Raw genomic sequence first — 15,542 nt, 5'->3', positions numbered from 1 at the left:
TCATGGAGATCCGTTCAGTTGTTTGAGCTACAAACGCTAACAAACATCCATCCATCCATCTAAACTTTCGGATTTATAATATTAGTAAGAGGTAAGAAGTAAGATTAGTAAGATTTATTTGTAAGGCTGTAAATATCGCACAGATATCTGTCACCATAAGGGTTGTATTTAACATAAACACCATTTTAACAATGGCTAATTTATATCTGTGCTTCCTTATTTAATGTTTGACTTATTTAGTAGCTAATTTAAAAGAAATCCGTTAATTTACTGTGAGCTGTTGTAAGCCATTTTTTCTATAGTGTAAATCTTCTCCCGGAGATGGCGCTGCTTTGACAGTTATACTTGCAAAAATTGACATTCATTGAATAAAAGGCATCTCCTAAAATCTCCTTAAATATATATTCTTTGTCTATTTCATCTTATAATCCGTTAAAATATATCATACTAGCTTTCGCTCGCGACCCCGACCGCGTGGAATTAAAAAAAAACAAAAGTGAGTAGCGTATGTGTTCTTCCAGGCTACCCTCCACATCTATACCAAATTTCATCAAAATCCGTTCAGTAGTTTAGGCTACAAACTCTAACAAACATCCATCCATCTAAACTTTGGCATTTATAATATTAGTAAGATCTATATGTCCATATTAGGAGTTAAATCGAATTGCAAATGTGTGATTAACACTCGGAAGGTCTTTGTACAGATAAATAATCACAACAGTAGAAATTTAGTGTTGATTCACTACGGATATGTCTTATAGATAAAAAAGATAACGTTATGAATGTTGCGAAACAAATATTGTTTATGGATTCCCCCACTAGAGGTAGTTTTTTTATTGTGAGTCATGACTCATGATAATGCAACTCTATTATGGGTCGTTATAGAGATTGGCTCTTAAACTTTTACTAAAAAAAATAGTTAGTTAATCAATAAATACTTATTTCGTCCCCAAAACGCCAGCAAAACCTGCTGAACGGGTTTCGATGAAATTTAGTACAGTTTTGTAGAGGCGGGAGTTTATCTCGTCGTACAATTTTTTCTGAAATTTTCGCGACTCTACGTTTAATGGAGAAAAAAATAACCTCAAAAAGTTCAAACATATCCTACCTGTATAATTAAAATCTTCGGTTTAGTGACGAGAGTAGGTTTATTATACACTTTGAAATGGTTGATAATCTCAATCTCGCTGTAGGGTAGATCTTTAGCCCGTAGTAGGCCGTGGTGAGAACCGTGTGTGAGTACCGCCACAGCCACACAGCCGTAATCCGTGAAATCCCTCTCACTGACTGTAACACGTGAATTTTACAATTATATAGCTATCGCCCGCGACTTCTTCAACGTGGAATTTAAAAAAAGTAGCCTATGTGTTCGTCCAGATTTTCCTCTACATCTATTCCAGTTTTCATCGAGATTTGTTCAGCAGTTTAGGCTACAAGCTCTAACAAACATCTGTACATCTAAACTTTCGCATCATATTAGTAAGATTGTTTGTTTGTTAGAGCTTGTAGTCTAAACTGTTATACGGATCTTGATGAAATTTGGTATAGATGTAGAGTATAGTCTGAAAGAACACATAGACTACTTACTTTCGTTTTTTAAATCTACCCGAATGTGGTCGCGGGCAAAAGCTTCTAAGTAAATAGGAAATGAAATCAATAATGGCTGATCCCTGAGGTTGATCAGAACATCAATATAATTTTATTGTACGAAAAGGAGTAGTCACTAAAGTTATACAATCCCTCTTCAGATAATTAAATTTGAACCAAATTAACAATACCACGATTAAGTTTTAAAAAAAAAACTGATATAGTTTTCTCCCTTTTTTGTGACCGAGTTGCCATTGTTTCGCTGAAGAGGCATTTACAGATTCACCGAGTTTGAGGTGGCTGAGCGCAGATGGCGCTTAGCCTAAACCTGGTTTATGAATAACTAAGATCGAGGGCTGTGAGGGACCCTTGGCTCGGGCCGTTACTTCGTTATTATTACCGGATTGGGAGGCCACCGAGCTCTTAGATCGCTTCGGAGGACGCTCCATGGAATGACTAGGCACAAGGGCTCCCGAGACATTTTCTCGCCTTGAGTCAGAAAGGTTTGCGACCTCTGAATCATAAAACAATTAAATATACGACAAGATATTTTCATTATCCTATTTGAAAAAATCTTCTGTAAACCACAGTACAGTGTAAATTTTAAGAAGTTACCTTTTTATCATGATAGCATTGAAGATTTTAAAAATTGAAAGCCATTTTTATCTAGATAAATAAGTCAGTCGACAATTTAATCTATATCTGAGATGATCGGAATGTGTTTCGTGTTAAAATACTCTTAACATATACAAGAATACACAAGATTACGATGATGTCATTTTTATCATCATCCTATATTCTTAGAAGATAAAACACCAAAGAATGTGTTTCTGTTAACAACCCATTTCTATCTAAAATTGTAAAACAAACTAGTGTTAAGAAAAAAATCGATACCGTGCCGGAGTAGCGGCGCAACACTAGATCATTGGCATACCCGTCCCTTCCCTATGACATCTGTCAATGTCAATCAAATTAAGAATAAGCGCGCCAATCCTGGCGGTAATCGGTAGACTTAGGGGCTGTCCCACCACTGGCCGATAGAGGCTCAGATAGCTTAAAAATGACGTCTTCAGATAAGGTAACAAAATCCGATATTTCCATCACATATTAAACGTTGGATTGTTATCAAACAATTTATAATTAGGTGGGACAGGCCCTAAGTTGCAATTATTTTATTGTTCTACAACTATTTGTCGCCATCGTCAGCGCAGAATTTAAAAAAGTAACCTATAATATAACAATCTCGCTTGCAGCCCTCCCCGAATACCCCGTCAAAATCGGTCCGGCGTTTCCGGAGATTTCTTTTAACAAACACGGAGGTACGGATAGGCAGACACTCCATTTTTTAAATATACCATAGATCATAAAAGCAAGGTAACAAGGTTGAAGTGGCCATGTAATGCGTAGCATAAATAACAATTGCCAGTCACAAAAATAAACTACACAATACGTACATGTCATTAGTTCCCTAAATACTTCGTCCTTTGTGAAATCCTTGTGTTCCTTCACTTCGAAACCATAGTTGCTAAATGTAGATTTGAGAGCCTGTACGTCTTTCTCCGTCCCATGTCTCGGTTTGAAACCATCTACATTCTCTTGATTGAATATTATTAGACAATTCTTTTCGAATTTCTCCAATTCGTACGTAACAGCATGTTTGGATAATGCTCTTATATTGTATTGTATTATTTCAGGCTCTTCTTGACTTATACTTGGGGAATATACTTTGTTTTTGTCGTAAGGCTCAGGTTCTATGATTTGTATTTGTGGTGGAGCTTTCATAACGCCATCTACCGAAACTCTTGATAAACAATCTGACATATCTTCGTCTGCATTTTGATAATCGAAATTGTTATTGACTATTTTAATTGGTTGTACATCGTTTATAGATTTTTCATCATCATTTTCAAGTTCCTCCATATTAGCGTCGCTATCTTCAGTTGTGGGAGCTTGATTTGTTTTTAAATTCATGTTACCTTTGCCTTTTTTCTTGCCTCTACGTTTTCGCACTACATATTCTTCGTCTATACTATTTTCGAAGTAACCATCTGAACTTAAACGATACATTTTTTTACCTAAATATTTTAGACTTAATAACACTGGCAAGTTTTTCGCAAGACTGATTATTGAAAGCGTCGTTTGATCTATAAATATCTTATCTAATCAATAATTCGATTTATCATTTTACACCAGATAATACAAAGTACTTACGCCGTGTTGACGCACTGATGTATTTTTTGGTTTTATTGTTTGTTGCACCATTATCTAATCAAACAATCACGTTTACTGGGAGGTGTATTTTCGTCGTAGTAATCGGTAACCTGATTAAATTAGGTTTAGGGAAGCTTTAAGGTGTAGGCTAAAATTAAAAAAATCTTTTATTGTAACTAAGAATTGATGCGCCTAGCAAATAAAAATAGCAATTAACTTCATTTATGAATAATGCTATATTAATTATTCTGGCAACATTTAAAAGCAAACCTCTGCAAAATAAGAATGAAAATATTTTGTTCAATCAAGCATACATTTTTAAAGTTGCATTTTATTTTTACTGTCTAAAACCTTAAATTTTTTTTGGGCCAAAAACCACGAATCAAAGGCCGATTTGTGATTGCTTGGCTGTATCAATGATCAATGTGCCCGTTTCATTCACTCATTCAATGCACCTTTTTCCAGATTTTACATTAGGCAATATATACTTTATTGCAATGGAATAAGGTGCACAACAGCACGCTGTGTATTTAAAATATTTGTGACATCGCCGTTACGCATTCTCACGGTTTTACGCAGAATACAGCATATCATACAGCCAATACCAAGCCGTAGTTGAACAGTAATTATGTATAACACATTCATACGGGTGGCCTGATATGAATATAATAAAGTGGCTTATTTAATTTTCAATTGCAATTATTTCTGAACGAAGTGATGTTATTATTAAGTTGTCTCAATCTCTAAAATGTATATTATCACGTAATATACCGAGTTACAGTTAATAAAGATTAGTTTCATAGGTATTAGTTTATTTAAAATTTTAAAAATGTTTAACTACAAATATCTCACTAGGGAACACCTAGAAGGCTTCGATAATTACAAGGTAAGTTCTATTAATATGTCTTGCTATTAGAATCAGTGACAGTGTAACTAAATAACAGGAAACTTCCGTAATATAACCTAAAAGTAATCGATATTTTACGCAACAATAAAATGATTGTACTTTCCAATTTATGTAGAAAATCTCTTCCTGTTTACAAAAGACTAATTTAACTAAGCCTAAACTTAACACTGTATAATTCATTTGTTTTTTTGATTGTTTACTATATTTGTCGATTTGATTTTGACTTGTGTCATATTTTTACGTAAATTAATTTAATTACCGCAAAATAAAAGTCTTTTAAGGGTATTTTTAATGTTATTAAATTTTATATCTCAAAACATTCATCTTTAAAGCATATTAGATGTTTACTATTTTTTTTTTATTCCAGTATATGGCAAAAGACACAAGTCCCCTAAGTGTTTATGTTATGCATCCTTTTTGGAATAAAGTTGTAGAGGTAAGTGGTATTATTTTAATTTTAAATAATTAATTTATAAAACGAAAATTCAGTAAACTGTTTAGTATACAGGTCTAAATACATGAGTGTAAAAAATGCTCTTATTTTTGTGTTTTTTTTTTTTAATGAAGTAAAAGGAACTAGGTATATGCCTCATCTCTATGTTGTCTATGAGTTCCTCGTTCCTCGAAACAGAGTAATTAGGTGGCCAAACATGTAGTTGTTTTATAAAGATGTTTTGTTTAAACTTTAGGACTAAATTTTGCAGTTCTGTTATTGATTGTGTCCAATTCTGGGTTCATATCAGACCCCAGAGTCTAGGATTCCAAATGGTCCATGGTTATTGTTTTAAAATTGTCTACTGTTCGGTACAGAGTTGCATTTGGAAGCTTTTAGCTATAACTTGACCTGTGAAAAATTTAAAAAAATGTAGCTTATGTGTTCTTTCAGACTGTTATATATTTGTTTCAAATACAGTAAAGTACAAGACAATTGCTTATGTTAACAGAAAAATTCCATCAATTTATATTGGTTTAACTTTTAATAAACAAGCTGTTGCTTGTGACTTCATAGTGCAATTAAAAAGCTATAAAATATAGCCTATGTTACTCACTGATTACATAGTTTTTTAATGGTGTAAGAATTTTTAAAATCGGCCCAGTAGTTTTTGAGTTATTTCAATACAAATAAAAATACAAATCTTTCCTCTTTATTATAGTATAGATTTAACATTTTCCCATTGATTATTAAAAAGAACTTGGTTGGTTAAATTTTTAACTAATAATTTTAATTATGTCACACAAACATGTGCATTTTGCATACTAATAATTATCGCTTTATCTATGGCGTAAATATCGTGCGTTTTGCAAATCGCGCCATTTTTGATAACGACGCCTGAATTAAAGTGTACCTTATTTGTATAGGAATAAAGTTTATTTTATATAATTTATGTTCACATATATGTTCATTGTGAAAAGTAATTTACTCGAAACAGTTATCGTTTTTTTTTTTATAATCTTATCGTGATGAGTGAACACGTGTTGTCACTGGCCAGTCATTTTTTATGATTACTATATGAAAAGTAGATTTTAACGTTTTAAATAATGCGGAATTTTACAATCTGTTACGTCACAACTGCCGCATTCCAGTAAAAGTCGAACACGAAACCTTGGTAATAATGCTGCCAAACGTAGCGTAGTTATTTTGTTAGACAATACTTCCACTAGTGACTCGCGAGGCAAGATATCAGTCGCACTTAAGGCAGTTCGTACACGAAGCGATTTAATTTTTTTCCGACTTCCCAAAAGAAGGAGGTACTCAATTCGTCTGTATGTTTTTTTTGGAGCTTTCCGATGTTAGTCGCTAAGCTTAAAACCATAGATTTACAAGGATGCGTCATCGACATTTCTATGATCGACAAAGCTAGTCGCTGGCAACTTGTTTGGCAAAATTTTCGTGAGAGAAGTCACTAAGGTTTTAAAGATCACAGTGCAAATGTATTCAATTGACGCATCTATTTATCTAAACATCTTTTTTTTTTTTTTTATAACATAAGGTGGCAAACGAGCAAGCGGCCACCTGAAATCGCCAAAATGACGAAGCGACCGCTGCCCATAGACATCCGCAATTGCAGATGCGTTGCCTACCCTTATCCGACGGAGGAGGAGACGCACATAAAGAGGATATTTCCCCTTCCTATGCATCTCCTCCACCGTCAAATCCACTTCCTCTTCCCAACCTCTCTTTATAAAAGGGTGGTAAAGGGAAAGGGACTTAAATTAGGCCTCCGGCACCACACTCACATCAGACGAAACACGGAATTGCTTCCATTTCACGCCTGTCTACTGTGTGGTCGTGGTATTACACCGGGCGTGCCGGCCCATTCGTGCTAAGATGTTAAAGCGGGCACTACCACTGTTAATCTTCTTTACTAATATAATAGAGCGCAAACAGTATTTCAGCCATCACTGCATATTTTAAAATCATTTTTTAAATTAAAAGACCCTACACTTACGACACGCTATGCGATGAAGTCGCACGGGGACAGGTAGGTGTAAATATACGTCATTTGTAATTTACGTGCACTGACCGAATGGTTGTAGTCGCGCTAGTGGAAAAGGGGTGTTTTTATAACTCACTATATCGATTTGTTAAACGTTCTGAGTTCATCGATAGAAATACGTACTACGAGTGTGGTTTACAAGACTATTTTTAGTACGAATTCTCTATAAACTTTGCCGAAATCCATACATTGGCTTTATTGTATACCAAGTTATGGTTAATTTAAAACAATAAACTGGACTATAACCTTTTAGAGCACTGAGAAAAAATCGTATGAAACCTAAGTCCCCAAAAATTCATCTATTTAGTAAAAGATACAAGAAGACGCACTTAGTAATTCCTCGTGACAAACTATTATTTAACTACTGCGCAATTAAAAACTTTTTAATAAAAAAATAAACGGACTTCCAAACAAAATATTCTCAAAAAAAACAGTACACTAAAAAGTAACGAAATTATTTCTTGAAAATAGTAAACCTCCCTTATTATAGCTGTTATGTTTATATTGTACAATTATTATTACTTTGATGTCGGTGATATTAGTACTTTGATACGGTCGGCCGTATATTTAAAGAGAAAATTATAACGGAATTAAATGCCACGTTTTTCTATGACGGTTAACTTAAATCAGATTTTTTTAATCATACTTCATACTATGTACTATACTATACTCATCATCATCTTCCTCCTTATGCTACTCCCGTAGGGTCGAGGCAACAGGGATAGTATACCACTATACTATACTAATATTATAAACTAGCTGTTCCCCTGCGACTTCTTCCGTATAAACTTATGAAAATGTTATTTTATTGTCTACATGTGTCAAAAAATCAATTGCAAATGTCAAAATGATATGACAAAACTTGGCAATCTTGCTTCCTTGATGTCAAAAGTGTGACGTAAGTGTAGGGCCTTTTATTATAAAAAAGAATTATCGAAAAGTATGCTGTAATTGCGTACATCTTAGGCAACAAAGAAGTGTGTTTTTACGCTTTATTTTAATAGTATAGATGGATATCCATCCAAACTTTCATATCTATACATTGTTAGAGTCATATCATTGTTAGAGTTTGTAGCCTTTTTTAATTCTACGCGGACGGAGTCCTGGGTGTAAGCTAGTATTTAAATAAAGTAGAATTTATACTAAAAAAACATAAAAGTATTATGTATGGTTCGTTTACTTCATATGTTAATAAACCGGTAGATCTAGAGCAAGTTTTACGAGACGTGATTTTTCGTAGTCATAAAGGCTATGTTGGAATTTACTTTATTTAAAACAATTGAATAAAATGTCCACCTTGAAACAAAATTCTAACCTAAAAACTACTAGCAATGGCTAATGAAAGGGTTAAAAATTTACATAGAAATATATCCTGTTTAATCTATACGGTAATAAGTCTAAAAAAGACTAGCTGTTCCTCGAGTTTTCCTCCGCATGAAATTAAAAAAAAACGTAGCCTTTTAATGCTGAAAGAATTTTTGAAATCGGCCCAGTAGTTTTGACGTATTTTAACACATACAAAAATACAAATTTTTTCCTCTTTATAATATTAGTATAGATATAACCTTTTTAACTGACCTCCCAAAATAAGGAAATTCGTCCTTATGTTTTTTAACACATTAATGCCACCGAAATGCCCGAAAAAATTATTCATGTTAGTTATAAACGAATTCACTAGCGAAATTTATAAATCTATTTTTCCGCAGCTGGTACCTAGATGGGTCGCACCAAACGTGTTGACATTCGTCGGCTTCCTTCTCACAGTTCTTGATTTCGTACTCCTGTCATACTATGACTATGATTACTCCGCTGCGAGCACATCGGTACAAAACTTGACCAGCCCTGACCAGCCTTTGAACGGACATCCTGAAGTCATACCACAGAAGTTGTGGTACCTACTCGCTGCATTTCTCTTCCTCGCTTATACTTTAGGTAAGTACAATTTAAATAGAAGTTCAGTCAGAAAAACTGGCGGTGTTCCACTTTTCAACATTTTGACGAGACGCGGAACAAAACCAATACAACGTAGCTTATAAATGTACGAAAAGAAGTCGGTTAGTATAAACGGCTAGTTCTATTTTTACTATCCCTACGTTTGAACTCACTGCTATCTAATCAGTTATTTGTGGGAATACGCGGAGTTTGTCTATTTGCAATGCAATTTCTCCTAAAGTGCCACACCGCGGATTTCCGAGAGTGTATGGTATTGTACACTCGACGTCGTCAACGTCTTGAAGCCGCGTATAAGGATGTTTCTTTAAAAACGAATAATCCTCAATAATTGTTTATTATACATGCTGGGGATAAGTGTTAGTCTTTTCCAATAATATAGCGTAATAAAATAGGGCAGGGGTGGCGAACTATTGGCACGCGACACATTATTAATCACAAAATCGATTATGTACTAAGAAAAGGAAATCAAGTAGATGCCATTTGAAAAGTAAACGCTTAGTTGCTGTACCCAATCACAAATTCAAAATTATTTCATAAGTCTTTAACACCAATAGTAATTTATTAAGGAATATGGGACGATGATACGTGAAGGTTCACCACCCCTGAAGTTAAGGGAAGATATGGAAGTCATTTCTAGCTGTATGCTTCCTGTGCCCTTGTTTTCTTTTTTAAAAAATGTCACGGATGTGCAGCAGTGTGCAGTGTAAACCGACATTTATAATTGAACGTACCATTTCGATACCACAATCGTCTTCGTATTTACATCTAAAGAGATAACATACAAGAATAGGTAAGTTTTGATGTCAGATGAATATACGATCAAAGATAATATTATCACGTGATTTGATTTATGCTATTTGGTACTTAAATAGGCCAAGTACGATGTAAATAATTGCCTACGAGTTGAAAGTACAATTTAACTAGCCTACGCCTGCGATTCCGTCCGAATTAGAAAAAAGCAGCCTATGTGTTCTTCCAGACTATCCTCTACGTCTATGCAAAAATTTATTCAGATCTGTTCAGCCGTTTAGGCTACAAACTCTCAAACATCCATCTAAACTTTCGCATTTATAATATTAGTAAGATAAAAGTATTTAATTAAAAAAATACCAATTATTCGGTTTAATTGTTAAGTAAATCATTATTGTTTGAAACTAAAATTAAACGTCCACAGAATTATTACGCCCATTAATGTTAAAAAAAAAACATAAATTTTTTTCACACGTGTAACGGAAAAAATGCAAGACATTGAATCTTACATAAGCCGCTATAAGGCTTCTTTACGTATATTTAAAGGTTGCCCTTAATACTTTACTAAGAAAGACAAAAGCTGTCATTTCCTAGCAATCCTATCCATTTATACAGATCAGTGGATAAGCCTTCGAACCAAGAATTCTATTTTTATATTCCTGGTTAGACTGTATTTGTTTTATCGGATTAGTAATTGTTATAACTGATTTGTCGTTTTAACCAGTTATTTAACTATTCCAGATGGTATCGATGGCAAACAGGCGAGAAGAACGCAGACATCTGGACCTTTAGGGGAACTTTTTGACCATGGTCTGGACTCGTATTCTGTTTTCTTCATACCAGCCTGTCTCTATTCAATATTTGGAAGATGGGATTTCTCTATACCGCCTATTAGGTAATGTATATACCATCTCTCTCTCTTCTTTTCGTATGTCTCCAAAATGGGGCAAAGGGCGTCCACAGTACACCGCCAGCTCGCTCTGTCCTGGGCTCTCTGTGTCTCGGACCATGACAGCCCGATTGCCTTCAATTATGTACCATACTTGAATCTAATTAAATAAATATAGTCACGTCAAATGTCAAATTATTTTAATAATTATTTATTATTAGAATGTACTATGTGATGTGGAATCTACTCCTCAACTTCTACCTGAGCCATTGGGAGAAGTACAACACAGGGGTGCTCTTCCTACCCTGGGGGTATGACTTCAGTATGTGGGTAGGTTCATTCTTTTTTGTCCACATTTTAACTTGGTTTAAACATCCTGTATATTACACTAAACTGTTGACTATTACCATTTTGCCACTTCTAATATTTAATCTTTTATAATTTAAATCACTCTGTATAAGAAAAAAACCGTTATTAATGTAATTTTCAATATCCCTATCAATAATAAAGCATTTTTTACAAATACATTCTAATAATTTACTACAAAACACCCTGTAAATTACAGCATTTATTTTTGAGAAACAAAAACACCCTATAACTTCACTATAAAACGCCTTATATTATAGTTTTCATATAAAAATCATCCTATATTCCAGGCATCGACCCTCTTATTCGTATGGACAGGTGTGCACGGCACAGGGTATTACAAGCGGTACATATTTGGCTCTTACACCCTCGCCAATGGCTTCGAATGGCTCATTTATGGCACGGGAATATTCACCAATCTCCCAGTCGCATTGTATAATACTTACCGGTGAGTTATACATCATTCATTCACTTACAGATCGTACACTTTACATTCTAACGGTGTTCATATATTCATTTAAATAGTAACATACTATAAGTTTTGAAATCATTCATTCTCAGACCTTCATGAGACTGTTCATGAGTTTTTATGTTCATTCGTTCATAACTTACATTATATGCGCCGATAAGTTCAATCATTCAACTCAGATTGTAGAGTCCACATACTACTGATCATTCGTTCACAATCACATCCACTCGAAGCGATAATGAATTCATTCGTTCACAAATACATCCACTTTAAGCGACATTAAATTCATTCATTCGTTCATATATCGTAAAGTTCACATCATGAGCTAAATATACATCCCCACTAAGAGACTAGAATTCTATCCTAAATTAAGGGTAAAAATAAGTAAAGTTCACATACATGTTTGTCATTCGTTCACAGATCATACACTCTCCGGACAGGCAAGATGCGTTCATTCAGTGAGGCATTACGACCGTTATGGTCTATCCTCGCAGTGTTCACAGTGACCACATTCTGGGTACACAAGTCTCAAGCACTACCGGATTATGATCTCAGAGCTGTTTTCTTACTAATAGGAACTATATTCAGTAATGTTGCGGTAAGTTATACTTATCTGTGACACTTATACAGTAGGACCTCGATAACTCAAACTTCGGTAACTTAAAAACCTCTATAACTTCAAAAAATAATATGTTCCCTTCCCATAAGAACAAAACCTCTATAACATAGACCCTTGATAACTTAAAATATTTTGTGTTTCCCTTGGACTTTAACTTATCGAGGTTCTTGTACTAACTTTTGCCCGCGACTTTATACGTAAAATAGCACATCTGTTATGTTTTTCCACTGTTTAAAGAAATTTTAAGTGAAACTAACTATAATAAATTAGAGAAAACCGCGACCGAATCGGTTTAGTCGTTTCTAAGATAAACGCACACGAACTCACAGACAAATTGACAAATGTTTTGGAACCTTTATTTTATGTGTTAAGCATTTTTATTTAAAAAAAAAATAATTCAAAAATACACTCAAGATACGTAGTTCGGAACCTTATTTTATTAATTTTTCGAACCGTAAGCACTGTCTAATGGTTAACAGTTCTTCAGAAACCGCCTATAAGAATTGCGTATATGTTTATATTAGTACTAGCTTTCGCCCGCGATTGCGTCCGTGTGGAATAAAATAAAACAAAAGTAAGTAGCCTATGTGTTCTTCCAGACTACCCTCTACATCTATACCAAATTTCATCGAGATCCGTTTGTCCGTTTAGGCTACAAACTCTAACAAACATCCATCCATCGATCTATCCATCTAAACGTTCGCATTTATAATATTAGTAAGATAGTAAGAAGTAAGATACATAAATGTATATTACAGTGTCGTCTAATAGTAAGTCAAATGAGTGGTCAACGTTGTGAGGCTGTCAATTGGTTAGTATGGCCGCTGTGCGCGTGCGCGGCCCTCGCCGTCACACAACCTAGCTATGAGGCAACACTACTGTATACGATGACTGCTCTCAGTGTTGCCGCACATCTACACTACGGTGCTTGTGTTGTGAGTATTATTTAAACGTAAAACTTATTATTCCCAACCGTCCCCCCGCTGTCCCCACGTGGAGACAGATGAGAATAGATTCATCCATCCTACTTTTTGTTACGAGGGGACGGTTGGAAATTATTTATTTCATAACGATTCATGTCACTTTATTGGAGATAGTGGGACGGATGGAACTATTTATTCTCACGTGGGGACAGAACGGGGTGACGGATGGAAATAATTAATCCGTTAAGTTTTGGAGATATGTAAATTCATCCATTTTTGTTTTATATTAGTAAGAATGTAAGAAATAAGCTAATACCACACAGAAGACAGGTCGGAAGTGAAAAGAATGGGAAGGGGAAATATCCTCTTTAAGTTCTGTCCTCTCCTATGTAGATTTAACTTAGGCAATCTGCATTTATGAATGTCTATGGGCAGCGTCGCTTTGCTATTTTGGCGAATTCAGTGCATACTAGTTTTGCCTTTCCTAATAATACAAAAAAATCAAAGATTGTCAAATCGAATTTTTAAAAATGTTTTTTTTTTGTTTTTTTCCAGGTACGGCAAATGTGCGATCATTTCAGAATAAGCTGTTTCCATATAAAACAACGTTCAGATTGACTCTTAGATGACAATGCGTGCTAAGATGACATGACACACCGTGACATAGTTGTATTTGCTATGACAAAATCTGACCCAGTCTCAAAATATTACTCACAGATATAGCTAACTTAGACCATCCTAAGAACATAGACAAATCAATTAATATAACGCATACTACATTTCAATAAGAATATATATTTGATATAATAGTTTTTCTGTCAGTTTTTGTTTTAGAAATCAAAAATCAATTATATCGATCTAAAAATCAATAACTAAACTATTAAATTGCAAAAGAATTAAAATAAACATCAATTGGTCCTATTTTTTAAGGATTCATTTATTAAAATTATTTATTTGTATATTAGAAATGATTGTCTCATTTTTAGATATCATGCTCGAAGGACCAGAATCATATTTTCGACGTTTTCATACATTTTTGAATTCATGTCTTTTAATTTTAAAGAAAAGCATTATCAACTATGTTTTTTCACGGTGTACATATAACATGTAAATTTTAACATATTTGAGGTTAGAAATTTTTTTAACCTTCAATAAAATGTAAAATGATACAAGTTAATATGTAATTTGTTGTGTTATTTACAAATAATACTGTACATGAAGTGTAAAGAAATAAAAAAAGATAAAAAAAAACCTTTAATTTCACAATTTTAACGGAATACAGTTTAAAATGACAGAACGCCGCCATTTCGTAACCATCTACAAATTTTATGAAACCATTCGTTGCTCTTTTAATTTTGTTGTTTTATCGTTTTTTTTTATTCCATGTACATTATTTTTGAGTGTTTACGGCACGCATTGTCCTTTTTAATAATTTTAAGTTTATTTTTAAATATTTTTTTTTAGGTTTACTCCCAACCGTCACACCATTCTGTCCCCACGTGGGAACAGATGAGAATGAAAGTACCATCCAACCCACCGAGGAACGAGGGGACGGTTGGAACTTATTTTATTCCATAACGGTTCCATCTTATTGGTGATAGTGGGACGGATGGAACTTTATTCTCACGCGGTGACAGAGCGAGGTGACGGTTGGGAATAAACCATTTTTAAGAGGTACGCGCTAAGAAAGGTTGTGCTAGTAATAAATATAAATGCTTCAGCACGCTATTAATAAGATTTTATTGAAAGTATTAATAATTTTAAATCACAATTAATTTCTAGTTCTTATATTGAGATTATAAAATATTTGCATAATAAATGAGGTAATGAAATTAGCGTGTACCTCAAGTATTAACTTCTAAGTTTGAATTTAATTAGATTTTTTAATGCAATAAAAACTATGACCGATCAATAACTCGTAAAAATCGAGCCAAAGAAGTACATGCTTATCTTTTTTAATATATTTTTAATTTTGACTATAATCTTTTTAAATCATGTAACATAAGTATTATGTAAGTCCTGTCCACCGCTTTAGTTAACATTATTTTTATATTAATTTTACCATATTTTTAATATGTCTACTTATTTATTTTAATTAATAATATGTATATTTAGATCCAAAGGCAATTTTTCATTGTGACTTGGAGTATTTTTTTTGCTAAAAGTTTTTCAACATGTAGTCCAATTATTTTTATCAAAAACTGACAAGTAGTTTATGAGTTAACTATTACGATCTGTAGGTAATTATATTGATTGATATATCTATTTTAATTTATTATATTATAGATTCTGTAGGGGAGTATAACTACCCCCTTTGCTATTTGACTACACCCATATCCAGAGGTATGAAAGAATGAATTAAGAATATAT

At 33.7% G+C, this 15,542-nt stretch overlaps 2 protein-coding genes across 2 annotated transcripts in view; one reads left to right on the top strand and one right to left on the bottom strand.

Annotated features, from left to right (window-relative positions):
* LOC106108251 (caspase-6-like) overlaps positions 1-3,719 on the bottom strand; it is an 8,002-nt gene extending 4,283 nt beyond the window's left edge. The window contains exons 1-2 of the mRNA XM_013289354.1: positions 3,042-3,719; positions 1,109-1,287 (exon numbers count right to left, since the gene is read on the bottom strand). Coding sequence (XP_013144808.1) covers positions 1,109-1,287; positions 3,042-3,654 — 792 coding nt within the window. The 5' untranslated portion in view covers positions 3,655-3,719. The remainder of the gene's footprint in view (positions 1-1,108; positions 1,288-3,041) is intronic.
* Positions 3,720-4,372: 653 nt separating this feature from the next.
* On the top strand, positions 4,373-14,001 carry LOC106108301 (ethanolaminephosphotransferase 1-like). Its single transcript, XM_013289436.1, has 9 exons — positions 4,373-4,684; positions 5,073-5,141; positions 8,910-9,135; positions 10,648-10,801; positions 11,017-11,125; positions 11,452-11,609; positions 12,051-12,228; positions 13,008-13,184; positions 13,728-14,001. Exons 1-9 carry the CDS (start codon positions 4,628-4,630, stop codon positions 13,788-13,790), a joined length of 1,191 nt encoding a protein of 396 aa, XP_013144890.1. The 5' UTR covers positions 4,373-4,627; the 3' UTR covers positions 13,791-14,001.
* The last annotated feature ends 1,541 nt before the right edge of the window (positions 14,002-15,542 follow it).

Source organism: Papilio polytes, unplaced genomic scaffold (assembly GCF_000836215.1).
Source record: "Papilio polytes unplaced genomic scaffold, Ppol_1.0 DF821733.1, whole genome shotgun sequence".
In the NCBI taxonomy this organism is placed as follows: domain Eukaryota; kingdom Metazoa; phylum Arthropoda; class Insecta; order Lepidoptera; family Papilionidae; genus Papilio; species Papilio polytes.
The sequence above is the reverse complement of the archived record's forward strand: the minus strand, read 5'-3'. Positions and strand labels throughout refer to the sequence as shown.

Bases quoted from the DNA above. Each gene is read 5' to 3' on its own strand.
- LOC106108301 (XM_013289436.1), top strand. From the start codon at position 4,628: ATGTTTAACTACAAATATCTCACTAGGGAACACCTAGAAGGCTTCGAT. The intron at 4,685-5,072 runs GTAAGTTCTATT...TTTTTATTCCAG, and splicing joins AAGGCTTCGATAATTACAAG to TATATGGCAAAAGACACAAG. The intron at 11,610-12,050 runs GTGAGTTATACA...ATTCGTTCACAG, and splicing joins GCATTGTATAATACTTACCG to ATCATACACTCTCCGGACAG.